The sequence below is a fragment of the Colletotrichum acutatum genome (assembly GCF_030867785.1).
Source record: "Colletotrichum acutatum strain CBS 112980 chromosome Unknown BDZ83scaffold_3, whole genome shotgun sequence".
Classification (NCBI taxonomy): domain Eukaryota; kingdom Fungi; phylum Ascomycota; class Sordariomycetes; order Glomerellales; family Glomerellaceae; genus Colletotrichum; species Colletotrichum acutatum.
In genome coordinates, this window is record NW_026848997.1 from 126,319 (window position 1) to 151,373 (window position 25,055).

Below are 25,055 nucleotides of genomic sequence, written 5' to 3' on the forward strand. Positions count from 1 at the left end.
TGGGATGAGATGAGAGAAAGCAGTCGGCGGGTAGAGATGTGTGGGATGCGAGCGACGATTCGCCGGATATTTTTCTCGCGTCGTCGTGTGCGCTGATGGTGCTGGACAGTCGGGGCGGGAGGGGGGACTCGGGAGGGGAGAGGGGGCATGGAGAGGAGGATCGCCTGATGAGGGAAGGCCCCCGAAGGACCAATGTCGCCTAGGCGATCTCTCGGCGGGTGTATCAGACCGTCTCTGTAAATGCCTCTCCCGTCACTTTGTCTCTGCTCTCTACTAAGAGTCGACCTTTAGCTGGTTGGCGACCAATGTCGAATCTTTTGCAACCGTCACGGCGACCGTTGGAGGGGTATCGAATGTATATCAAAATACCTTTGAACAAGGTATGGTGAACAGGTGCCTATCAACCTCGTCCTCGTGGTCGTTTTTGTGGTGGTGGTGGTCAATGGCTATGGGCTGTGTGGGCGGGCTGCAGAGTCGAGGGGATTCGACTGGCGACAATGGTAGCACGGGGGTCCACGGTAAGGTAGGGTAGCTACTTAGGCGCGATAGTAGACTGTAGTGTGTATACTTCTAGATGCTTGACCAATTGGCGATAACAAAGGCGTGAAGAGGTCGCTCTAGAGGATGGGCGAAGGATGCCGGCGGTACCTCGATGGCGGAAGCTTAACAGCCTGAGAGTGGTCAATGGCCGGGACGGGACTGAATGATTGCAATAAGGGGAGGGGGAACACGCCGCACGAGGCATACCGCACGGGGGACGGAATGAGGACCCCCCTCAGGTAGGTACGCTAAGGTGGGAAATTAGGTAAGCTGGCTGGGTTCCTTCCGTCCCGTCTTGTCTCTTTCCCTCGTGCTTTTTCCAGGATCCTGCTTGCCCGTCTCGTTGAGGCGGGTCTCTGAGCGCTCTTCTCCATCGTCCATTGGCCAAATCCGTAGCAGCCCCTCCCCCTCCCCTGGGAGGAAACACAACGTGAGGAAGTGAAGGAGCGGGACAGTGTGGGTTGAGGCACAGCAGGGGATTTGTCTGTATCTGTAATACCTAAGGTAGAAAGTAAGGTATGAAGTAGGTAGCGTTCGACTCCGAACATGGCATGTCTGTCTATCTATCCAAATCATGTTCTAAACAAGCAAGGCCGAGTCTGCCTTCGTTTGGGTGTGTTGATTCCCATGCGTCGCAAGCTGCGTCCCTGACAATGACAATCAATTGCTCAGCCCTCGAGCCAAGGTACGGACACATTGAGTCCCCTGTCATCACTCCGTACAAAAAAAAAAATATGGCTATCATACCTTTATATGTCTGTAAGTTTGCGGCGTGCCCTCGAACCTCAGAATCCCCCGTCAGTTGGCACAACGAAACACATCTTCCACAAGATAGACGGGACGGAAAGCAGACACTCAAAGCGCAAACAGCGGCATTCCATCTCCCACGAGGCAGCCCAACACACTTGACCTTGCAGCTTACTTCCTACTCATTACCTGCCTTCCTTGTCTTTCTCTCTCTGAGAAAATGAGAGAGAGAGAGAGAGAGAGAGAGAGAGAGAGAGAGAGAGAAAGCGCCGGGCGGAACGGCAGCCGGGAGCTAGGCCTCAGGAAGGAATCAAGGACACTGTGCGGTCGGCAGGAGAGAAAAAGTGCAGGGGCCACCATACACCGATGTGGAGCCCGGGCACGAGCTTGACCGACCAAAAAGGAAGGAAGTCTAGGACTACCTTCACCCGTCCAGAGGCAGGTGGACCCCGCCGACTGTTCAAAATTCACCTCATCTTCCATTTGAACCATCCACGGATCTTCACACACGACCCTTTCCCCGCCGCACTGTGCTCGGTCTACGCTTAACGTTTCCAGGACGACAGATCACCATGAATCCTCTTCATCTAAATCCTCATCCGTCTCCGCACTGTGCTACGCTCACCCAAAGAAGCGTGGATGGTTAGATACTGCCGAGGCTGTCACCTCCTGCCACGAGGTAACGAGATGAGAACGTTGTCTACGCCGTAATGCTCACCTAAACTCACCCAAAGATAGTTGAAGGCATCTTCAAGTCTTCGTACTCGCTGGCTGTCCTGCTACCCCGAGAGTCGAGTACAAAAATGCGCCAGGAACGGGTCAGGTCCAGGCACATCATCGCGACGTATCCCATCCCATCCCATCCCAACCCGACTTCCTGGCTGCAACCTCCAATTTGCCCGCACTCGATCTTCGTCTGAAGACAATGAAGGCGGCCCTGCGTTCACTAACGCCTTGATGTATCCCTCTACGACTGCCGACGGCTTGTCGACTATCCGTTTCCGACCGGGTGTAAGACGATGCCGCTGCACTCCGGCAAAGTATAAAACGGCCGACCGCTATTCGTCCATGCCCATGCCTTCCATGTCCGGTCACGGCGGCCCGGAGAATGCCATCGAGTGTATTGAAGCCGAGAGGAGGGGCATGGACATCGCGTTTGATCCAAGATTCGCCGCCGGAACAGGATTCCTCGCGATGGCGGCGCCGTGAGCGTGATCCCCTCTGGCCTTGGTGCGCCGTACCGCGTCTGCGAGAATCAGCTGGTGTTGCCCGTCAATTTGATCCCGATGCACCATGCGCCGATGACGGGCATTCGCCCAAACCTAGGACACTTCTACGCCTGACCATCTTCTTCAATACAAAGGCGGGAGTTTCGGTATCATCGACGCCATGAATCCAATCCGTGAGCAAGGACACTATGCTTCGGTTAGATACTGTTGCTCCGTTGTCATAAGGTAGTGAATGAGGGGCAGCTGTACTCTACCTTACACCCACGTAGAGGCAAGCCGGGTTTCATTTCACTGTCGAAATGGTTGGAAGTTGGGAGGGCGCCATCTCACACCCTCGCTGTGTGTCTTGTCTGAGAAAGGTTACAGAATCGCTCCCGAGGGTATCGCTACCTCTGAAGTCGAATGAACAAACCCTTATCCACGAACGCGTGGATGGGTGACGGTGCGGGGCGTTCCGCGAGGGGCACTGACGCTTTGTTGTAAGGAATAGAGGGAAAAAGGGGTCGCAATCCTTCTCTCTCAGAGAACCCCTCCTGTGTTGCAGGTCGGGACGATGTCAGATGTTCTCATGGGATTCCATTGCGACAATGGGCTCGGAACGAAACGTACGGTAGGTAACGAGGTGTCCAATACAGACACAGCGCGTCACTGGCAAAAGAGGCAACCTACCATTTTCTATCGGTAGTGCTTTTTTCCTTCTTCCCAGAAAAGCACTGCGAATCAGAGAGGTGCGGTTTCAGGTCGTGATTCGTTCATGTTCCGGGGCCTTGGGGCGGCCGGCGATGACACTGACACGCTGATCCCACCTCGCATCAGTCTACGAGTCTACCTACGTATGTACCTATGTATGATTGACTGTGACTACCTTATGCAGAAGTGCGTGCCTCGATCAACCACCCGACGGCAACGCCCTAGCAGGCAAATCCAGTCAGGCACCTCAATGATCGTCAGGGGTGAGCTGCCCGTCGTTCAGCCTCCCGCCACCACAAGCTTGTTGATCTGCGAGATATTCGTTCTCTGTCAATGGTGCATTGGCGGCTTTTTTGCCATTCAAGCCATGATCAGATACAAAGTACAAAGTCACGACGCAGTATGAAAGTGCTGGTGCTGCAGCCTGCCAGCCAGCCAGCCTTTCCCTCCACGCAATAGCATGTTCTCCTCTCTCTTGGCCCGCCACACTCAGGGTATCCAGGGACCAGCACCGAGACCGCTGTGTTTGCTCGCCTTACTTTTCCAATCGCCTCACGGAGTCACGGTCTTTCAGAAACCACACTACACTACACTACACTACACTACACTAGAAAAGAAGTCCAAAGGGGTTACCCGGGACCAGCGGATGCCGGGGGGGAAGCCACCTCAGGCCTTCAAAGTACTCTATGATAGGTATTTACACAGTCAAGGGCAGTCCCGCCCGGAAGTTCTGAAGGCAACCCTTGAGCATGCTCTTAATTAGACAGGCCCACCACACCACACCTCCCTCCTCCACCGCGACCGTTCCAGCAGCGCATCCTGGCACAAACGCGGAGCGCAAACAGGCACGCCTGACGCCGCACTGCCAACGGGGAACCGGCTGGCCGGAACCCGTGCCGCGGCGCGAGGTGGGCTCTGACTGCCTCCGTGCCCAGGCGTGGAGGCGCGCTCCATTTTAGCTGTTCCTAGTGCCCCGCTATCCTGAAGGGTTCTGAACTCTCTTGTTTTTTTTGGTTTTTTTTTACCCTCTCGAATTTTCCACCACCCCTCCATACGGATACTTTAGAACCAATATCGATCGTCTTTGCGATATTCTCGTCCTAAATCAGGGGTAAGGAACGATAAAGGAGAGACAGCAAGGTAGGTTTGTGTAGCATGAGAGACGCGCGCCGGACCTGTCCTACAAGCGTTGCCTCCAGGGCCATCATCGTTGGCGGTTCGCTACAACGGGCAACGCCTTTCCAACATCAGATGAAAACCCGTAGGCCGATAGCATACGGCTTGTCATTGCAAAGTCAATAGAGGGGTCAATCAACGACAGACCTCCAACTCGGCCGTTCCGGTCATGTATTTTGCTCTGACTTGGCAGGCCTTGCCCTATGCCGAAGCTTCAAATTAAGGGCACCGAAAGCCCGGGTTGGACTGGGTCCTGGGCTCCTGGCGACATCTTCTCCTCCCGGCTTCCTTTCGTTGCCCTGGACCACTTCTGATTCTGGATCCTCTTCCGGCGTCCGCTCGTAGGGTTGATAGATTGCCAACCTGCCAGGTAGATGGCGGGGACATGGCTTGCCCTTGGATTCAGTTGGATTCGAAGGGCCCATATATTACAAGAGAGGGACTATTGCAGGTGGTAAATGGAGTGCCGGACTGGGGTGCATGTTAGCCCCGTCGAGTGGTAGCCGGAGACGGAGCTGGACCATCGAGAAGAACTCTGCGCCTGAGGTTGTATGCCCGCGATACTGAGTGAGGTAGGGTAAGTACGGTGTGCAGTATCCCCTCAAGGTATCGGGATTCTGGATTCCCAAGGCGCATATCTGTGATAGACATGTCAATGCGTTGGGAAAATGGCTTTGTCGGTGAGGCCTATTGCTTCTAGATTTGTCTCCTGTGCCGGCAGCACATCTCTGAAGGCTTATCTGGCGTGCGCCTGCGCCGACTTCGCGGTGACTTCCGGCATCAGAGGCGAAACCGTCAATATGAAGCGGGTGATATCGTGAGCGTAAAAGACAATAGAAGAGGGGATGTCCACTTTCTTGCTGCGACCCAGGAGTCGCAGCGCAAGATTTGTTAGTCTGCTCCCCACCAATATGACAGGACTTGCCCTTTCGGATCTCTGACCCTTGAAATCCAGCTTCTGTCCGCCATTTCGTGTACCCACTCCGACATTTCGTCGTTCGAGACCGACAAGGTGAGAGACGCGCTTACAAGGACTCACCGCATCGTTGGTGCTCGAGAAGTGATGGGATGCCCCTCTAGAGTCCAGGGCTCTGTACATACATACTCGATAGGGACCCGGTTGATCCTGTGCTTTTGGTCGTGCAGTTCGAGGGCCCCGGAAGCGCCAGTTCACGACGTTGACGGGGGGTGCTTGAGGGCGGTGACGCCCAGGACGGTGAACTGTAAGTGTAAGCGAGCGAGCGACAGGCCTTGCAAGGTCTAGGATGAGAGCACCCGTAGCGCAGCATAACGCGTGACAGCGAATTCTGGGTCATGATCCATGGTTCAGACTTCAGAGAGGGGGAGGGGCGCGGCGGTCGAGACTTGAAGTTCAAGTTGTACGTCTTTGGAGGGGGAGGGACTGGAAGGCGAGGGCAGATTTGTGGCGCCAGGGATGCGAATGAGAAAGCCGAAAAATCAACGAGGCCGATAGGGCCAGAGCGGATTCCCCGAGAGTTGTGAGGATATCCATCCTCCATACCATGTTTGACATATCGTGACATGCAAATGATAATCGCAGTGGAGCGTTGATCGATTTCCCCTAGACTCCGGGCGGCTGGTTGGCGACATGGACAGGTAAGTAAGGAGCAGATCCGGAATGACGGGACATTTGCAATGGAAGCATCAGACCCAGTCATGGAAGGCGTATGGAAAATTGTGTAACTCGCTTGGACAGGATAACGGGATCGAGGAACAATGTGGCACATCCATAATGACCCCCCCAGGATAGCAAAGGCTCTACATAGTACACAGAAAGGACCGTTTGGGAGTGTAGGCCCGGGGGAGAACAGGGGAAGGGGTTTATTTGACTTGTGTCAACATGATGAAATGACTTGGGAGTTGGCACAAGTTACAACTTGAGAGGTGGAAACCTGTCAAGTTCGAGGGACGACAAAGCGTGCCAGCTTGTGGGAAAAGGTACCAGCCTGCGCCGCACTTGAGCTTCCAAACTCGCCTGGAGGAAGGTGGCAGTAGGTAGCACTGGTACCAGCCTCAGTTTCTGCCCCTCCATTCACGTTTTCTACCGATAGGAAGGTACGAGGTACTTGCAAGTTGCAGGAAAGAGCACATGAAAACCCTTGATGAACCTCTGCAGGGCATGTCTATCTCAGCGCAACAGGGACCCAAAGGGCCATGATACGGAGGACCTAACGCATTGCCATGTACCTGATTGTGCAAGGGGTGTGGAAGAGAGTCATAGCAGAGTTGGAAAAATTTTCTCATCCGTATCAGAGAGCGGGAGACAACCTCAATTTCCATAGGCGACAAGGCCAAGGGAAAAGAAAGCAAACAGTTGAGTCAGAATGGGAATGGGATTAAAAAAAAATAAGAAGAAAAAAGAAAACGAAAGGGGGGCGGGCGAGCGAAAAGGGATGAGACTCCTGAGAGAAAGGAGGGGGAGGGGCTCGAGGACCGAGGGGCACACTTGTGACTTGTGCCAGCAGCATCGAGAGTCGAGACAACGACGTCGACATCATCTCGTTTGGCGAAGATCGCGGGAGCGCTTCCGTGGTCCGCGATGGAGCCGTGGGTCGCTTGTCGCCTTTCTCATTCCACTTGTTGATTATGCCCAAATCCAATACTCCGTACGGAATAGTACACAATGGTCTGTGTTGCGCATGGCGGCATGGCTGGTCATGCTTCGTATCATTTCAGATCGTCTTGTCGTCTCCTTTTTCGATCTGCTGCCGGCGACCACGACCAGAGCCCTGTCTCTGGAGTCCTCTCTTTCACCAAGTCAGCCGACTAATGTAAACAGGGGGATATGACCCGCTTGCCCGGATGCTTGTCGGCGGTCGCAGGTTTACCGTTTGTTAGTCGAGCAGAAAAAAAAAAAAAGGTGCTCCCAAGGACCCAAGCAGGGCTATTGAGCATCTTGCATCCAAACAAGTCCCGACCGCTTCAGACCTGACTGACCGCCTTTGAGGAATGAAGAAAACGAAGAAGCGGTCGGGCATTTGGCATCCCGAGCGATAGTGTAAGTGTGGCTCTCTCTCTCTCTCATAGCCATGGGCCTCTCAACAGACGACGTGTCTAGGTATCCGTAAGTCGTGTCTCATCAATGATGATTCAGATGCATCCCAAATCGAACTGCAAGAAAATGCGTCCCGCTCTCTCGGCCGGGTACTAATTCGCGGTACGCACGCGGCAGCGGTGCGGGTGCGGGAAGCGGTACGGGTTGACGGGTATCCCAAACGCAAGCCCAGCCCAGTCCAGTCCAGCCCAGCCCAGTGGTTCAGTTTTCTGTCATTCTTGTTTTATGCTCTCAACGCGTCTGATTGCGTTCTGCCTCGTTGGTGGTGATTGGTCAATGCAGGTCGTGTAGGCGCGGCGCGTGAACGGCGCGTTCTTGAACCACGTTTTGAGATGGTGCAAGACCCACACAACCGCCGTGGTCCGTGGAATTGGCCGTTTGGCGTTTGCTCATCCAGCCGTGTGCCGGCATCCAGCGAACCCACCCACCTCAGACGTGCTGTGACGAGCCCCGTACACAGTAGTCGTAGTGTACTGTAGTATAGAACCGTTTTCCCACCTCCGCGATGCGAACACCAGCAACAGGTGCATGTGAGCTGCAGCCTGAGACCCGCGGCGAGAAGAACGGCGGGTCGGCCTTGGGGTGGGGACTGGGAAGATGCTTTAGTGCACATATTGGAGCACATCCTCAGCTACTCCCTGCTTGTTCCCACAAAGTGCACGTGTATTGGACCGCGTACTTGTCCTTGAGGTGCACGACGGAGGTACACTGGGATACCTCTTCTCACCGCCGTGAGTGACAGGATGGGTCTCCGTCCACGGGAACAAGCATGTATTCCGCCGGCGCGCGTTAGTGCAGCTTGTCGGGACACGTATCATCCGAGTACCGGATGTACCCTGGCCGCGCTGATGTACCGTCTGGGGACCGGGAGACGGGGTCTCTGCCCATTGGCTCAAGGTAGGGGGTGCCCGGCAAGAACCTGCTGCTAATCCTAGCTTGTCCGTTAGAGCATCCCATCCCATCCATCCCATCCCATCCCGTTGGATGGGCTTGCCAGCTGGGTACCCTCGAAACCTTGACCAGCACGCCCAGCACTCCACGATCAGCTACTGGCTTCACATGGCGCAGACAGAGAGCCCTGGACAAGAATCAATCAGCACCTGTCCGTCCACTTTGTTGTACAGATATGGAGCATTAGTTCGTGATATGGTCTGAGATGTCATCGCAAGACTGTATCCGTACAATGACAGTTACACAAATAGCGATAGAAGAGGAGGGGTCGATGACCAGCCAGGTGGGGGTTTGGTCATACTGATGAGGGGCGCTCTGAGGAGTCGGAAACGGGGGAGGGGATCACAGAATCATTGGATTCTGGAAGCTGTGTGAGGCTTCTTCTCCAGCCAGGTCCTTCGCGGCTTGTCCTTGTTCAACTCCTCCCTTTCGAGTTCCGGAGCCGGGGCGAAATTGCCAACCAAATCGGCGGTCCGGGTTCTAGCGAGGCTAGGCCGGGAGGGGCAGCGAGCTGCTGGGACAGAGGGGAAACCTCCCAAGCTGTTCGTAACTGCAATTTCTTTTCCACGTCGCCTATCCTCCAGCCTCGGGTTCTTGCGCGACGGTAATCTGCGAGCTTCTCTCGGTAGACGCATGGGCGACGTCAGTGCTCGTTAACACATGCCCTCCTATTAAGCAAGGCATGTTGTTTCGCTTGATTCAGAAGCAAGTAATGATGAATCAGGATAACATGGCCCAATATGTAACCGGGGAGCGACTAATCGCCTGTCATCTGGCGTTGAGCTACAATGTCATGTCGTTGCATGCCTTATTGTTAGTAAGGTGAGCGAGCTATGGGACGGGACGAACTGGTGAAGCGGATACCATGCATATCTTGAGTTACCTTACCTTACTTCAGCTGTCCTAAATTTCCTCTCACACCGCACACCTTCCATCATGCCGTCTTTCCTCCTTTTTTCTCTTTCTGGCTGGACTGGCCTGGAGTTTCGAGTCTCAAGTCTCTGGCCAGCTCAACAATGATGACCCAACCGGCCACATCATCGTTCCTGGACGCTTCCCGTCATCAAACCCAGGGCACTTGAGACCAGCACATCAGTGCTTGCCTTAGCGTCGCGTACCACTGCCTTGGTGCAGTCCACCCCGAATGGGACCCCCCTAAATAACCCGGAAGTCCAGTACCGCTTGCCATTAGCCCGTGTGCTGTAGTCGTGTATAGTGCTCTACATGTACGTTTTTGTAGGTGCTCAACTGAACTGGCTCATCGACCGGCTTTCGGCCATGGGCTCACGCCCCCCTAGGGCGTCTTGACGCACCCCAGCAAACATCCTTGAAGCGTCCCATAACCCGGCCATCCGCCCTTTGGCTTTCCCTGCCATGTTTCTGTGGGCACTGGGCACCGGGGTTGTGGTGTCTGAAAGTGGCTAGTTGTGCTCCGGACGGATCGGGTGCGTGCCAGGCCTTGCAAATCTCGTGCGCTCCATTTCACCATCCCGCGGGACAAAATCTGAGCGCTGTAATTTTGGTTGGGATGACAATGGCGGGACGAATGGTCAGTACTTTGCGTCATGGTATGGTGCACCGCGTGAGCTCAAGTACCGCCTTCGAATGCCTGTACTGTTGATGGCTTGATGCCTCTGTGCTTGAGGGGAGGCAAATTCATCGATTCCATCCTCGTGGTTGCTAAATGTAGACAGACAGAGCATTAGCGGCCGCGAGAGGAAGCTGTGCCCCCCAGTCTAGCAACAAATCTTTACTGGCAATCTCTGAATCCTCTGCGTGCCATGTCGGGTCGTGTTCGCAAAGGGGCCAGCCAATACGGATAGACAGTGATGACTGGGCCTTGCTCTGTCGAGCGGGATGGGATGGTGAGCGACAGTATCTGTACGAATAGAGCAGAAAGATCCTCCCTCTCGAGCTCGAGTGGTTGGTATTTGTCCCTATCCGTTCGTTTGTCTCTTGACCCCTAAAGTTGTCTTGGATGGTGATGGTGATGATGATGGCGATGGCAATGGCGATGGCAATGGCGAGCCGCGACACGACCCAGTCAGATTCCTCGCCTCTCGTGTATCAGACGAGATGAGGGTACTATATGGATACAGTGATGCATACCTTCATGGTTCCGAGAAATTTAATGGAAATTGGATGAAGGCAAACTAATTGCGTGGGCTGGCTGGCTGGATGGATGGATCGTGGAGATGGCTCGGAGTTTTGGCAACTTTGGTACTCGGTCGCGAATATGATATGGCGAGGTGCGATTCTATTCGATTACTTGTAGACTCTCGTCGACTTGTGCTGTGATTGAAATGAGACATTTGAAGGCTGAATGGAAGCTGAAGCTGGATGTTGGAGCTGAAGTTGGATGCCCTGCGTGATGCAGAGTGGCAGTGAATGAAAGTATGGAAGGTATCTATCTGTAAGGCCAGAAGTATCTTGTGCGCAAAGCTGTAGTAGGGAGTGACATGGAAGTGGGGTCGTCAGTGTCTGCTTACATAGCTCCGGCCCTCCCTTCCCGTTCCCTACCAGTCTATCCGTAATAGGGGAGGTAGCTAAAAAGGAGTGTTTGCATTCCGCCTCTGACATAACAGCACAGCAGGTCAGGTACGGGACTACTTCGTACTTGTGGAATTACAGGCAGAAAGACCTATGTAAATATGGAGCCAGGAATGGCTAACCGACTTGAACCTTACCTCCCGTCATCTGCTGTGAAAGTGAGGAGGATGAGGTACGTACCTCCTTCCCTGCTCGGAGTGCAGGCAGGTGGTTTTTATTTTTGTGGACAACATGCGTGCGCGGCGTGCCTCTGTGCAAGTGTGCATTGGTGCCAACAGCATTGCAACGGCACAGTCTACCTAGGTACCTTCCTGCTTCCTTAGGTCATCCAACCTGAGGTTACGAATACAACGACAGCGGAAGCAACAGCAGCACGACAGGGTCAGCATGGAATGACAGTGCAGGAGGAGAAGGGAGGGAGGCCGGCCGTGGAAGAAGACGGGAGGGAAGAAAAGAGGAGGCGGAGAAGGTCAAGGACGAGGACGAGGAGGACTACCTAATTACGAAGCCGAAGCCGATGAGAAGACAGACAGACGTATCCGTACGGTAAGGTACCTTAGAGCCAATCAATGGATAGAGGACTCATCATCTCTACAGCAGCTTGCCGTCCCTCCTCTTTCTCATCTTTCCCCCCCTCACTTTCAATGGTTCGTTCGTAAGAACTTGTAAGTTGTCACAGGAAGAAGCAACAGCACAGCACAGCACAGCAGCACAGCATTGGACGCAAGCACCGCCGTCGAGGCCCCCTCCTCTTCTCCCGAGTCTGCCCCCCCCCCCCTTCTATTCGTATCGTGGCGGGTTGCCCCTCTCCACTCCCACTCACTCGTGACCTCCAGCTGGCTGCGGACGTGGACACTGACGGCGCGGTGGTAAGGTACGTGTAGTCACTGGCGCACCTGATTTTTGGCCTTACCATGCTCGCTCGCCCTGCTCGTTCGGGGTTACAGGTTGGCTGGCTGCCGGTTGCTGTGTCGCTGGCAGGCCGCTTGGTAAGGTACCTTAGACGACCGGGGGTGTCTGACATCCACCCATCCACCCAACCTCAGGTACCTTAGCTACTGCGTAAGTAATGTATCTTACGGAGTACTCATCCACTCCCACTTCAGGGCTCCCCTTCCCCCTCTCCACCACATCCTCGGCCAGCAGGCCCATGGATCATGGCCCGCCGCCCAGCACCTCCAGTTCGAATTCCAACTCACACATCCCTCCCTTGCTCATTCTAATGGAGCAGGCCCAGTAGGCCCAGGTCGGATCTGTTCTGCTGTTCTGGTGGCCCGGTGAACAAACAATGGAGCCCGTTCCAGTTTCCTAATCCCTCCCTTCCCGTCCCTTCCCCCCCCCCTCTCTCTCTGTGATGTGTACATTGTGCAGTGCGCTCCCACTCCTCCCCCCTCCCCCTCCTTCATCCATCTCAGCGAGTCGCAGTGGGGTCCAATGTGCTTGGATTAAGATGAATAAATAAAGAAGGAAAAAAAAAAAAGGGAAGGAAGAGCTGTAGCCGGATGTACCTCTTGGGTTGTTATGTCGACCTTCCTTACCTGTGCTTGCTGCTTGATTGCCTGAGGAACCCTACATCTGAGAGACATCGCCTAAGGTACATCTGATCAGCTAGCGGATGTACCCAACCCACCTCGACTTTTCCACCTTAGCTATCAAAGTACCTTTGCTCAGGTATTTACCCACCTGGCAGAGAACCATCGATAGAAGACATCCGGCGGTACGTACCGCGCGACTTGCTGCTGCCCGCCTCTTTCCCGCCTGTTCCCACTGAGGTGAGGCGGGAGGACACCCAAGAGACGGGGAAAAAAAGGTACTTCGTCCAATGTACCTGTCCTCTTCCATTTCCCAGCTTCGGGCCATCGTCGTCCTTCCGGTCTCTCCCCTCTCTCTCTCTCGCTCCCTCTCTGCTCTCTGCGCCCTGTCTGGCCCCCCCTCCCCTCTCTTTCGTGCTCTCTTGCGCTCCCTCCCCCCCCTCCCCTCCTATCCAATGTGTCCACCCCCTCCAATTCACCAAGTCCCTCCCACTGTCGCAGTCCAGTGTCCCCACCGTTCTCACCAGAGACGCCTCTTTTCCTCTTCTTCTCCCCTCCTACTTTTTCTTCGATTCCCCCTCTTCCGTTTTTCTCTCCCACTCTCGTGATCATCATCCATCTCCAACACGCAACCCAACGCGCGCACTCTTCGCCTTTCCCGGCCCATCATCACCACTCAAGCGCGCCTGTCGCCTCTAGACACGCCGCTTCAACACTGGCTACTCGCCAGCTTTTTCCCTTCAACCACACATACGCCCTTCCTATGACCAGAATATCGAACCAAATGACCAGCAACATCTACCAGTCTAATCAAGACACACTTTAAACTCCACGGGAGCGCGCCGAGCGAGGAGGAAACCCTAGGAGCCGGGCGATTTCAACCATCGTTTTCAACAACAAGAGAGCCGTCGTGCACATCGTCAAAACCGTTACATCTGCTCGTCGCCGTCGCAGTCGCAGTCGCCATCACCGTCGCAGCAGCTGGCCCAGCCACCCGACATATCTTCAAAAAACGCGACCACCACCCGAGCCCTCAATATGCCTGGCGCAAGCGTCGCAGTCCTTCCGACGTCAGCATCTTCGACGCCGGCCTCACGGAAAGCCTCACTCGCCCCGGAACGCAAGTACAAGTGCCAGTTCTGCAACAGAGCCTTCAGCAGGAGTGAGCACCGTAGCAGACATGAACGATCCCGTAAGTGCACCTATCTTCCCGGAACCCCTCTTCTCCCCTCCTCCTCCTACATCCCAAAGCTTCCGCTCGACTGGGAACCCCTCGCGACACCAAGCAACCCCTCCTTTCGACCTTGCCTCGATGCATCATGCGACAACAATTCCACGCAAAGCAATAGTCACACCTAGTCGTCTTCACTTCGAGTCATTTTGCTAACTCAATTCCTACTAGACACCAAAGAGCGCCCCTTCAAATGCATGAAGTGCCGCAGCACATTTGTCAGACGCGATCTTCTCCTTCGTCACGATCGTACCGTGCACGCCAAAGATGGTGGTGTTCCTCTACACAGCGATGGCAAGAGACGTTCAGGCCCGAAGACGAGAGCTATCGGCGGCCCAGCCAAGACACCCATGCTTGACCAGTCCGCGATAGATCAGATTGAAGCCGCTTCTCACGATGGCACCTTCGACCTCGAGACAGCTGCCATGCTGGTTGCAGACTTTCAGCACAAGGCCGCCGCTGGCGCACGCGCAGGAGGCAGTCCATCGATGCCCTATTCGCCACACGCCATGGACTCGTCTGCCACCTACCCCTCGGGCGCCATACCTGTTCCTCAGTGGGAGAGCTTCATGTCTCAATCGTCAGAAGCAAAGGCGCACTCCATCGCTTCATCAGCATCTGGCTCGTTTGAGTCTCAGCAGTCTTTCAACAGCACTAGTACCATGCAGCCTCGCAACGTTCAGCTTCCGCCCATCAACGGACAGACTTGCAACGGCCTCGTCCCGGCGCTGCAGTCCATGATCAACTCGCTGCCAAACTCCGAAGCTGGTACGCCTGTGCCGCAAAGCCCTTTCGTCACCGAGGCGACCTTATCAACTGCTGGATTCCGTGCCCCTCAGGTTGCAAGCGACGATGAACGCAACCAGATTCTCGACAACATCCGCGCACAAGACACTGAGCATGCTATCCCCGATGGTTTCCGCCTCCCCAATCTGGCCTCCCTGAACCGATTCTTGTCAACCTACTTTGGGCTGTTCCACCACCATCTCCCATTCCTGCATCCTGCATCCTTTGACTCGACCAAGGTGTCTCCGGCTCTGCTTCTCGCAGTGCTGAGCATCGGTGCGCTCTACGCGTTTGACCAGGACCAGGCCTACATGATGCACATTGGATCCAAGGTGCTCGTCAACCAGTTCCTGCAGAACAAGGAGAACTTCAGCTCGCGCAAGTGCCCTCTGTGGACGATGCAGGGTTCGCTCCTCAACATGATCTTTGCCAGCTGGAGTGGTGATCCGAAGGGGCTCGAATGGGCATGCTCTATCAAGAGTCTGCTCGCCAACATGGTTGCGGGAAACCGCTACGAGCTCAAGCTTCGTCAGGAAGCCCGCAACAGCGCTCAACCTACCCGCAACGAGTGGATTGAGGATGAAGGTTGCCGCCGCACCTACTACGCAGTTTACATCTTCTTTGGCCTGCTCACTTTGACGTACAATCACACACCAGCAATCAGCTTCAATGAGTTTGAGGATTTGCAGCTCCCTTCTACCGAGGGACTCTGGAACCTCAAGGTCACTGACGAGGCCTCTTGGCATGAGCATTTGAAGGCGTCGCCTGTGGTCACTTTCATGGAGGCGCACGACAACCTGTTCCAGGGAGAGACACTCAGGTACAGCGCGTTCGCGTCGCGGGTAATGATCAACGCCCTGTTCCTTGAAGTGTGGTACCACAAGCGCAGTCCCGAGGCACTTCAGGATGTTGTGACCGAGTACAAGCTCAGACTCGCGCTGGAGACGTGGGAGAAGTCCTGCGAGCTCTGCGAGCCTGAGAATGTGTCAGTCCCACTGAGTGCTCCTCACAAGGGACACCCTCTCATCTTCAACGCCAAGGCTCTGTACCGGAACGCCAGGACTCGTTTGGAAGTTGATTTGAAATCTGTGCAAGAGGCGCTGCGCTATCACGATTCCTATGAGGTCGCGGCTGCCATGTCAGCCGCGCGGGATCGCGTGAAGCGCTCCAGTGAGATGATCAAGGTTATTCAGGAATGCTACAACTGTATCGAGATTGCCGTGGTTCAGGGCGTGCGCTGGGTTGCACGAACTTCGCCAACCAACTGGAGCGTCGAGCATGCCTTGTGTGGTCTTGACCTTATGATTGTCCTCTCGCTCTGGCTCTATCGTCTGGAACATGACGAAGAGCCAGCTACAGAGGAGGAATTGGCCATGTACAACAAGGTTCGACAGCTTTTCGACAAGGACCTCGACGAGGCCTATGCTTCCCAGCTTAGCTCTGTTGTTGCCCGTCTGTGGGGCAGCATGTTGGACGAGGTTGTGGTCTGGGGGTAAGTGACTGATTTTACTCTTCAACAAAAGACTAAGTGGCTAACAAGACGTTAGAATCACCCGACTTATGGGAGAATCCTTCCGCCTGCACGCACAAGCACTCGTCGGCTACCAGGTCGAAATGGAAGCTTCCTCGAGCGTGTCGACCCCTTCGATGATTTCGCAAGGGGCCGATGAGGATAGCGTGTACTAGTCACAAGACGATTGAACGATTTCCTATGTCTTTCCTTTCCTGAAGGCTTTTTCTTTTTTTGCGCTTTTTTCTCCTTGGCATATACCTCTTCGTCTGATGGGTTTCGGCGTAATGGATCTGGAGTGGTTGATCGAACACTCCCTCTCGGTCTGAGGCTTATTCCCCTTGACTTTGCAGGGGACAGGCGTCACAGAAGAGAGGCTTTTGAAATTTTGGGATGATTATTACGCGTATACCGGCCTGCGCAGCTGGTCTTTTAGTATCTTGTTTCCTTGGCTTGGTTTCCCTTTTGAGCGTCCCAGCATTGGACATGGTCACGGCAACAACGGGGCAGGTAAACGGTGAAGGGTGGGGGGGCATTGGGTTCGGCACGGATTCCTGGGTAAAGCAAACCCTAGGATATTGGGATAATTCGGGCCCTGCTCACGCATCCCAAAGACTGCCTCAGGGCACTGTTGGCTGGTCCAGGGTGGGCTTGGTGATGACTGTTGCGCGTTTGTTCTATTAGCTCATACTAATGTTTTGTGCTGCTGATATCCATTTCATCTTTCTCTTCTCCTTCGACCTTTCTTCTCTGTTGATATTGCGTCTGCTTGTTGATCTTTACTCTGTTCTCTCTCCTGCCTTTGTTATGCGCTATTTCCTATCATTGCTATCTTTCGCTTCGCTTTGCTCAGATACCTTGTTCGATATACAGATTGCAGTATTTGCTTATCCTGGAATTTACATCTACTCTGATTTGATCGTCTGCTGTGTAAATTTGTCTTGGCATGAGCGGATTGTATGGGAGACAGATGCTCACAATGGCTGGCTTGGATGTGTACTCTTAAGACAAGAGAACCACCAAGCTTGACTTAATCAGAGACGGGGGTGGGGGGGGGGGGTGGAGCTGGTTCTTGAGCACAACTGTATAAATAGTTTCCTGTCCGTTAAGCATATTTAAGAATATCACTTCTCATTGGCATTACATGAACTTCCTGTGTACTCGGGTGAGGCAACTTTGAGGTGTTTATGTGTCTACGCTTTTGCTTGATGACAACATTCCATCATACATTCCACCATACGCGCTAGAGGGCCTTTCTCCTCACCAGAAAATCTAGGTAGCTCGGCGACAAAGAAATCAACTTTGACGTTGAGCGTGAGCCACAACAAAGAACCCTTGGAAAGGATGAGGTAGGTCGAGCGGAGCCGGGGCAGGACGCTAATGGGCAGTTTCCAGAAGATGAGCGGGCGTGTCATGGGAAGCCAATGCAGCCATGGGTTTCGTTCTACGATACTGAAGGGAAAGAGAGGTCGCTTGGTGGGAGATGGCCCTCGAGACAGCGTACCGTGACAAAAGTTGCTGATGAACTTCTAGCCGCTGATTGGCGAATGATGTCAAGACGACATCCCCTCTGGATTCTCGTAAACTTGCATGTATTCAGAACTTGTTGCCGACCGAGTCCCAAGTGCAGTCACTCAGCTTCCGCGGCAAGTGGCCATTCCCTGTGCAAAGGCCATCATACAAAGATCCGGCAGTGTCAAGTGAATCGGATCAGGACGAGACGGAACTTGGTATAGCCGAAGTGGCGGCAAAAGAACTGCCTCGTGAAGTCCGCGATATGCTGAGCCTTTAACAGCTGAACTATAGCCCCAGAGAAAGCACACGATAGACGGCATGCTCTTGAATTTGACAGAGCCTCTTTCTTGGGAGCTTATGGGCCAGCGGAACTGTTTTCATTGTCTTCTGCTCTCTGAGACAGCCGGCAGCCCTTCGGCGGGGTTTCTAACCAAGTGGCTTTGGCCTCTCATTCACCCCGCCCATGCCTAGACTCTACGTGTAGAGAAGGGGGGGGGGGACGGCAGTGAGAAAAGCTTCTTTGGTCTTGTCTTCAAGCCCGACTTGGGGTTCCAGTACTGCTACGGTACTCTATGATCCGTCCAATCCCAAGGTGCGGTGCGGTGTTGCGCGGGTTCCTGCAGGGCACACGATACGACGTCGAGGCGACACGACGTAACACCACGTTATGGCTGGCTGCCGCCGGAGCGAAAATTCCAACCCAGCCCAACCCGAAGAGAACTGGACGGGGAACAGTCGACACACACACACACACACACACATACTTTGGAAGTTCTTCTGCCCGTTCTTACCAACGATTCCCCTTCTTTGTTCCATGCGGTCCTATTCTTACCCTCGCTGCGTTTCAAAGCCGCTTCTGGCATCGCGTTGATGGCGGACGGGAAGCTTGAGACACCAGCCGTCAATCATTGCCACATGGTTGATCTTTGATGGGACCTCCTGCTTCTCCTCCACTTGAGCAACGGTTGACAACGATGCCGTTATGTTCGAACGTCGTGTCGAACGTCGAGGGCTGTTCCTTTGTCTGCCTTTGGCCCTTTTGCCAGCCCCTCCCCTGTTGGTCCTGACTTCGAGTCCGTCCGTTGAACCAGACCATCTAGCTAGGCCTTAGGGTGTATGTGATGGGTACCTACATTGGGAAAATCGAGGGGGAGGGTTGTATTTTCGGCTCCCGTAGATGAAGCACCCCGTCCAGCCAGAGGCACTGGCACGATGGTTTGGTTGCACTGCATGGCCCTCCGCTCTCTGGAGCTACTACATAGTCTACCGATGATCCTGCCCATTCTTCGGTTCTTGTATCTGCTTGCTCATCCTTTTGTTGCTGGTGTTGTTGTGTTTCATCTTGCGCTGTTGCTCCGAGGTGTTCCTCCCCCCGCGCCTCTCCTCAATCATCATTTGCTTCACTCGCATCTTGTCATCCCTTAGCCTCTCTGCATGTCTTGACTGTGTCATAGGTGTGCTTAGACTGGCTCTAATTCACTGTCAGAAACTTTGGAGGATTGTACTACTCTGGTAGTAGTAGAGATATTCACAGACTCACGTCACTTACACGGTGGCAACGACCATCAATCTTTGCTTATACCAACTTCCGTACATCTATATATCTCGTCACAGATTCACCATGAGGAATCCAACAACAGCTTGCCTGCTCGCGGCTAGCTTGCTTTCAACCCTCGCACACGCAGCCTGCGAATGCGGGTATGCCACTAACATCACTGGCACCATGGAGGTCTTTACCGACCTCATCGAGACCGACTTTACCAAAGTCAAGAACATTACAAACAACACGGACTGGGCGCGTCAAGAGTTCAACAAGACAAACACAAACGCCCGTGGGCCTCTGGGAGAAAAGTTCATGACCGAAAACGTCGCCTCTGTCCACGAGGGGTCGAGCTCGTTCGGGCTCAGCTCGACAAAGGCCGACGCCGGGCTGCAGCTTCTTGTCGAGAGCGCCACGACGAACGGCCTGGTGCCGGGCGCGGAGATCGACTCGGCGCGACAGGATGTGCAGTATGGTTCTTTTAGGGCGATGATGAAGATCCCGGATGTTGCTGGGACATGTGCTGCCTTCTTCTGGGTACGTTGCTATACCAGACGTGCCTATTTACATATTATATCAAGTTCACTAACGTCAAGAACAGTACCACAATGACACCCAAGAGATCGACATGGAGTTCCTCACAAGAGAATTCAACTCATCAAACAACACCTACCCCGTCAACATCGTCCTCCAGTCCCGCGCCTCGCTCGAAAAGGGCTACAACGCCGCCGGCACGGGCAACTTTTTCAAAGTCAACCTCGGCTTCGACCCGACCGCGGCCTTCCACGAGTACCGTATCGACTACCTACCCAACGCCGTCACCTTCTACGCCGACGGGAAAGTCCTGGGCTCTATGAACGGCAGCGCCGTGCCCACGGAAGGGGGCCACCTGATCCTCCAGCACTGGAGCAACGGGAATCCGCTCTGGTCGGGAGGCCCGCCCAAGCAGGACGCCATCTTGACTGTGGCGTCGGTCAGGGCCTACTTCAATTCGTCTCTCGACACGCGCAAGGCCGACCACGAAGGCCGGTGCGCGGATCCGACGGCGCCGGACGCCGTGTGTATCATCCCGGACGCGCCCGACTTCTTCTTCACGGAACAGACCAACATGACGAACAACCAGACTGTTTCTGGAACACCCGGCTCCGGTGGAGAGGGTGGCGGTGGTGTTGCTGCCGCTGCTGGGACGTTGGAGGCGCCGTCGTGGTCTCTGGTCGTTGGCTTGTTTCTTTTAGGGATATGGTTCATCTGATCTTTTTCCTTTTGTCTTCTTCTTTCATTCCGGCAGGTTGGGTCTGCTCGGTCTTCATTTTTCGGACAACAGGGAGCTTGCGCGCTCTCATTTTTACCGGCATAGCACAAGGCGTCTCTGGGTATAGCGTTTTGACCTGAGAAGGAGGGCAGGCCGTCAGGCGATCATGCGCTTCGTTCATCAGATGATGTTATTTCTTAATTACTTATGATGCCTACGAATGATATCCACTATACGTTCTTACATTTCTGCCATCCGAGGACTTGACCATCACGCTGTGATATGCCAAGGGACTTAGTTCCCCAAGTGGAGAATCGTTCTCATGATGAGGCGGACGTCAAAAGTGGCAGCGACCTTTGGCCATAAAGGAGCTGATGGACCGGATGACCAAACAGTTCGTCCCAGAAAGGATGTTTCTCTCGGACTTACACCAACGAGGTTTAAGACGTCAGCTAATATTGCAACACTTCCGAGACCACCAAGAGCCCAAAAAGGCGATTCATTGCCGTTGCGCGCTAAGAGGTAAGCAATACATACGTTCAACACATTTGGTCAAGGAGCCCGTCATCTGACCCAACTTTTGACAGCCAGACGATCTAACCCACCGGCAGTGAAGAATGTCTCGCGATTCCCCAGGAAAACGCGTCTCCAAAAAGCTGTTCCTTGGAGGGGGATCAGCCGCCCGCACTTGCATGCCGTTTAGCCCCCCTCCATACCCCAAAAAGAAGGCACATGAACAAGGAGTGATCGACGACTAAACTGACCTCTCACCGTCCGCCTCGGAGGCTCCCGCAGCTGTTCGGTAGCGTCGCCGGGGGTCGGGGCGCAACCTCCAGGATTACTCTGTCGAGTGAAGTTGAAGCCTCTTCATCCATCCCGGGGGGGCGGGTGATCGGTTCGCACACCCCACAAAGGTTTCGAGAAAAGAAGCCCGGGCCGAGACATTGATTACCCCAGGTTCTGTATTTCTGACTGCAGCATTGTGCAGATATTGGTAAGTTGCTCGGATTTGAGTGCCGTGGGTGCTTTGCGGATGAATGATACCTGGACATCTACCGATACCCTCTTTTGAACGAGCAATACTTGTCTGCATGCGCCCTCACCCTCCGCTCACTTACACGGGACTGGCGTGAAGAGAGCTGCGCTGCTTTCTTACACTCCACCAGTCCTCGAAAACTAAGGCACAACACCTCACCAAAGACCACGAGGATGAGCCTTATGAGGGGTCTACCGTCTGCCGGCCGAAGCGTGGAGCTCGTCTCGTCACCAAATAGAAAACCGGGCAAGACAACACGTCCATTGCTAGTGGGGTCAAGAGGCGAACTAGTCCCGCATATCCATGTCGACGATTCCGTCATATCCAGCCCGTGCCAGCAAAGGGAGGGAGAGTCCAACACATCACACTTGCGTGTCGCGTATCCGTACTGGGCTGTTTATAACCAAGTTCGAACCACCCAATAGTCACCTGTAGATCCTGTTGGGGGGCAGGGGGCCCCAAAAGAAAACTTGCACATGGCCACCTTGACTAAAGAGCGATTAGTCGCGCCAGTCAACGTTCCAAGGTACAGGCCCATCAAGCTTGGAAGCCGGAGGGGACGCCGTCTTGAATCATAAAAAGGCTTGAACCATCATCTTTTTCTGGAAAAATTAGCTTGAAAGCCCTTGACCCACCAGAGAAGAGACATAGAACAGAAAACACAGCAACATATCAAACGCGTAACAAAAGAAGCCATGACGAGATCAACGCTCGACATCGTTCTCAAGAACAATACGGGCTCCGCCAACGCCTACGCCTACGTAACCGGCCTGGACCTCAACCGCAACAACGCCGTCTTCCTCCTTCAGGCCGACGGCGTCACCGGCTACTACCCGAGCTCACCCTCGGACATCCTTCAGGACGTCGGCGCCGACACCGCGATCCCGCTCGGCGCGCCGGGGTCGACGAAGAAGCTGACCATTCCCCAGATCGCCGGCGGCCGCATATGGTTCTCCCGGGACGGCCCGCTCAAGTTCTTCCTGAATCCGGGCCCGGCCGTGGTGGAGCCCTCGGCGACCAACCCGGCGGACCCCAACTACAACCTCAACTGGGGCTTCTGCGAGTTCACCTTTAACAGCTTCCAGGTCTACGTCAACATCTCGTACGTCGACTTTGTCAGCATCCCCGTGTCCCTGACACTCGAGAACGACGCCGGCACTGTCACCAACGTGCAAGGGTTCCCGAGCAATGCCCTTGACACCATCTGCGACAAGCTCAAGGCGCAAGATGCCGCCGACGGCGCGGGCTGGAGCAATCTCGTCGTGCGTACGGCGGACGGGTCCGCCAACCTGCGCGCCCTGAGCCCCAACTCGGGTATTGTCATGAACCAAAACCTCTTCAACGGGTACTATCAGCCCTACGTGGACGCCGTGTGGGCCAAGTACCGCTCCGCCGACCTCACCGTCAACACGCAGGCGGAATGGGGCGACGTCAAGGGCCGCGTGGGCTCCGATAACCTCCTGACGTTTGACGACGTCGGCTCCTTTGCCCAGCCCGCCGCCCGCGACATCTTTAGCTGCAGCACGGGGCCGTTTGGCGGGTACCCCAAGAATCAGGCCGAGATGGGGGCTATCGGCGCCCGCATCGCGGCGGCCTTTAACCGGTCGACGCTGCTCATCAATGACCGGCAGCCCGAGGGGGAGAGCGTGGCCAACTACTACAAGGACGTCCGTACGAACCACTACTCGCGCATCTGTCACGAGGTCAGCCCCGACGGCCGCGGCTACGCGTTTCCCTACGACGACGTCAGCTCGTCAAACGGCACCGACCAGTCCGGCTCGCTCTTCGACTCCAACCCGAAGCTTCTCACCGTTGGAATCGGCGGCGGCGATGGTACAACTGCTGCTGCGGCTGCGGCTGCAGCTGAGGCGCCGACTGAAGCTGCAACGAAAGAGGCTGTAACTGCTCCTGCGACGTCGTCAGAAAAGCAACCGCAAAAGGAAGAAGCGCAGTCGCAAAAGGAACTGTAAGTGGTTGGCATACGTATCTCGATGCAGAACCCCTCCCCCCGTGAGAATTTGTAATTGTGTCTAATACGTCCCCCTCATTCGTAGCCGCCGGAGCAATACCAAGAGTAAGAGGCAGAGACTGTGGGCCCGTGTGAAAGCCCTGGTGTAATGGGTCGATCGATCGATTTTGAATTGCATTTTGGCGTGGATAGTCGTAGATACCAGACAGTTGTGCGTTGTGCGCATATGTAACCATCACATGTCACATATCATCATTCTTTCTTAATCAATTAATCACAATAGCGAGCTTAAAGTCCCGACAAGGACTTGTCTTGTTTTGTTTGTGTCGCCGGCGGCGATGCTCCGCATGTCTCTGGCCATGGCAGACGTTCGGGCTCCGTCTCAGGCTCGATGGGGGAACACCAATGCTGGCGGCGTCATCGCTGTTGAAACTTGAACGAATAGTCTGGCCGTGTCTTAGACAACATCCAGGACCCGTTGCTTTTTTCTGCAGTAGTAGACCAATGCAGCGGGAGGGAACGCAGCCTTTCGTCGACTCGGACCCGGTCACTGGTGACGAGGCCTCCGAGGATACCCAATCAATTGCACAGAGTATAGACACAATAGCAGGCAGATAGTTTGCATCCGTATGTCTCTTCTGCAGTGACACCTCTGCTAGCAGAAATGGTTCGAGAAACTTGGACAGGGCATGCTTTCGATTCAGCCCTTTTCCTCTGGAGCTGCGACAGGGAAGCGAACCCGACAGATTGCCAGATCACGGCGTGCCGCCCCGGAAAGCGACCAGTCACCTTTCGGCGGGCACCGCAGAATGCAAAGTCCTACTCCGTAGAGGGAACTTTGAAGGAAGCGAGGCGTGGGCCATGGCATGCAGGTTTGGGCCGCGGTTTCTTGGTCCCTCTGTTTCTCGTGGAGCCCACCGGAATTGAACGAAGAACGGGATTGGGAGAGACCGTTAGAAATCAGCATGCAGCCGGCGGCAGTAGGCTGTATTCGTACTAATTTCGTAGAAAAGGGCTGGGCATTTGGCTGGGAAAACGGAGCTAAAACAATTTCAACCCTGGCCTCAGTTCCGCTGGAAGCCCTATTCGATGCATGCCGCACGCGAGCTGCAGCCATTCCCGTCAGTGACTAGGGCGACGTACGGTTACTCGTACGAAGATTCGTACGTATGCTCTCTCTGTCTTCCTCTCAAGACATTCCGCAAGTTCAAGTTTCGACTGGCGATGGTGATGACGACAAGTCACAGAGAGACTGCAATACGACATGGGATAATGCCGGAATGAAAGGGGTACGTGCAGACCGACGATCGATCGGGGACGGCCGTTGGATTGTTCCCGAGAGTTTCGAGAAAGACGGAAAGGCGGCAACAGTGCCCCGGACCGCGGACGGATGGTTTGTAATTTGCTGCTCGACCGTTGGGACCGGTGACAAAAAGTCTGAGCAGGATCAATAAAAATGCAATATGGATCAAACCTCGGCACCTCCCAGGGCTCCAGAAGACCCCCAGGAGGCCCCAGTTCGGCGCTCACGAACTGTCCGTCACTGCAGTAGCTCCTCCGAGGGGTTCCAGTCCCGCGAAGCCCCCGGTCGGTCGTTTGTTCCGAAAGGGCCTAGACGCGGCCAAAAAGACGATGTGCAACAGTGCAACCCGCGGAAAGTGAGGTGCTTCTGCTGCTGGCATGCTGCCAACCAAAAGATGACAGCTGCTGGCGCGGCGTGCCGGT

The 25,055-nt window shown here is 54.7% G+C and overlaps 5 protein-coding genes across 5 annotated transcripts; 4 read left to right on the forward strand and 1 right to left on the reverse strand.

The window, feature by feature from the left end:
• Positions 1–1,091: 1,091 nt before the first annotated feature.
• BDZ83DRAFT_646166 (uncharacterized protein) lies at positions 1,092–2,630 on the forward strand (the record flags this gene model as incomplete). Its single annotated transcript, XM_060509929.1, has 4 exons — positions 1,092–1,225; positions 1,846–1,966; positions 2,026–2,298; positions 2,454–2,630. The coding sequence occupies 4 exons, from the start codon at positions 1,092–1,094 to the stop codon at positions 2,628–2,630; spliced, it is 705 nt and encodes a 234-aa protein (XP_060371242.1).
• Positions 2,631–5,157: 2,527 nt separating this feature from the next.
• On the reverse strand, positions 5,158–6,428 carry BDZ83DRAFT_241963 (uncharacterized protein). The gene has a single exon (XM_060501874.1). It carries the CDS (start codon positions 6,128–6,130, stop codon positions 5,459–5,461), a length of 672 nt encoding a protein of 223 aa, XP_060371243.1. The 5' UTR covers positions 6,131–6,428; the 3' UTR covers positions 5,158–5,458.
• Positions 6,429–13,529: 7,101 nt separating this feature from the next.
• Positions 13,530–16,194, forward strand: BDZ83DRAFT_564859 (fungal-specific transcription factor domain-containing protein; the record flags this gene model as incomplete). Its single annotated transcript, XM_060503687.1, has 3 exons — positions 13,530–13,683; positions 13,894–16,000; positions 16,056–16,194. The coding sequence occupies 3 exons, from the start codon at positions 13,530–13,532 to the stop codon at positions 16,192–16,194; spliced, it is 2,400 nt and encodes a 799-aa protein (XP_060371244.1).
• A 2,960-nt stretch (positions 16,195–19,154) lies between these two features.
• On the forward strand, positions 19,155–20,325 carry BDZ83DRAFT_646168 (concanavalin A-like lectin/glucanase domain-containing protein; the record flags this gene model as incomplete). Its single annotated transcript, XM_060509930.1, has 2 exons — positions 19,155–19,610; positions 19,675–20,325. The coding sequence occupies 2 exons, from the start codon at positions 19,155–19,157 to the stop codon at positions 20,323–20,325; spliced, it is 1,107 nt and encodes a 368-aa protein (XP_060371245.1).
• Positions 20,326–22,056: 1,731 nt separating this feature from the next.
• BDZ83DRAFT_565198 (glucanase B) lies at positions 22,057–23,331 on the forward strand (the record flags this gene model as incomplete). The annotated part of the gene is made up of 1 exon (XM_060503722.1): positions 22,057–23,331. One exon carries the CDS (start codon positions 22,057–22,059, stop codon positions 23,329–23,331), a length of 1,275 nt encoding a protein of 424 aa, XP_060371246.1.
• Between the last annotated feature and the right edge of the window lie 1,724 nt (positions 23,332–25,055).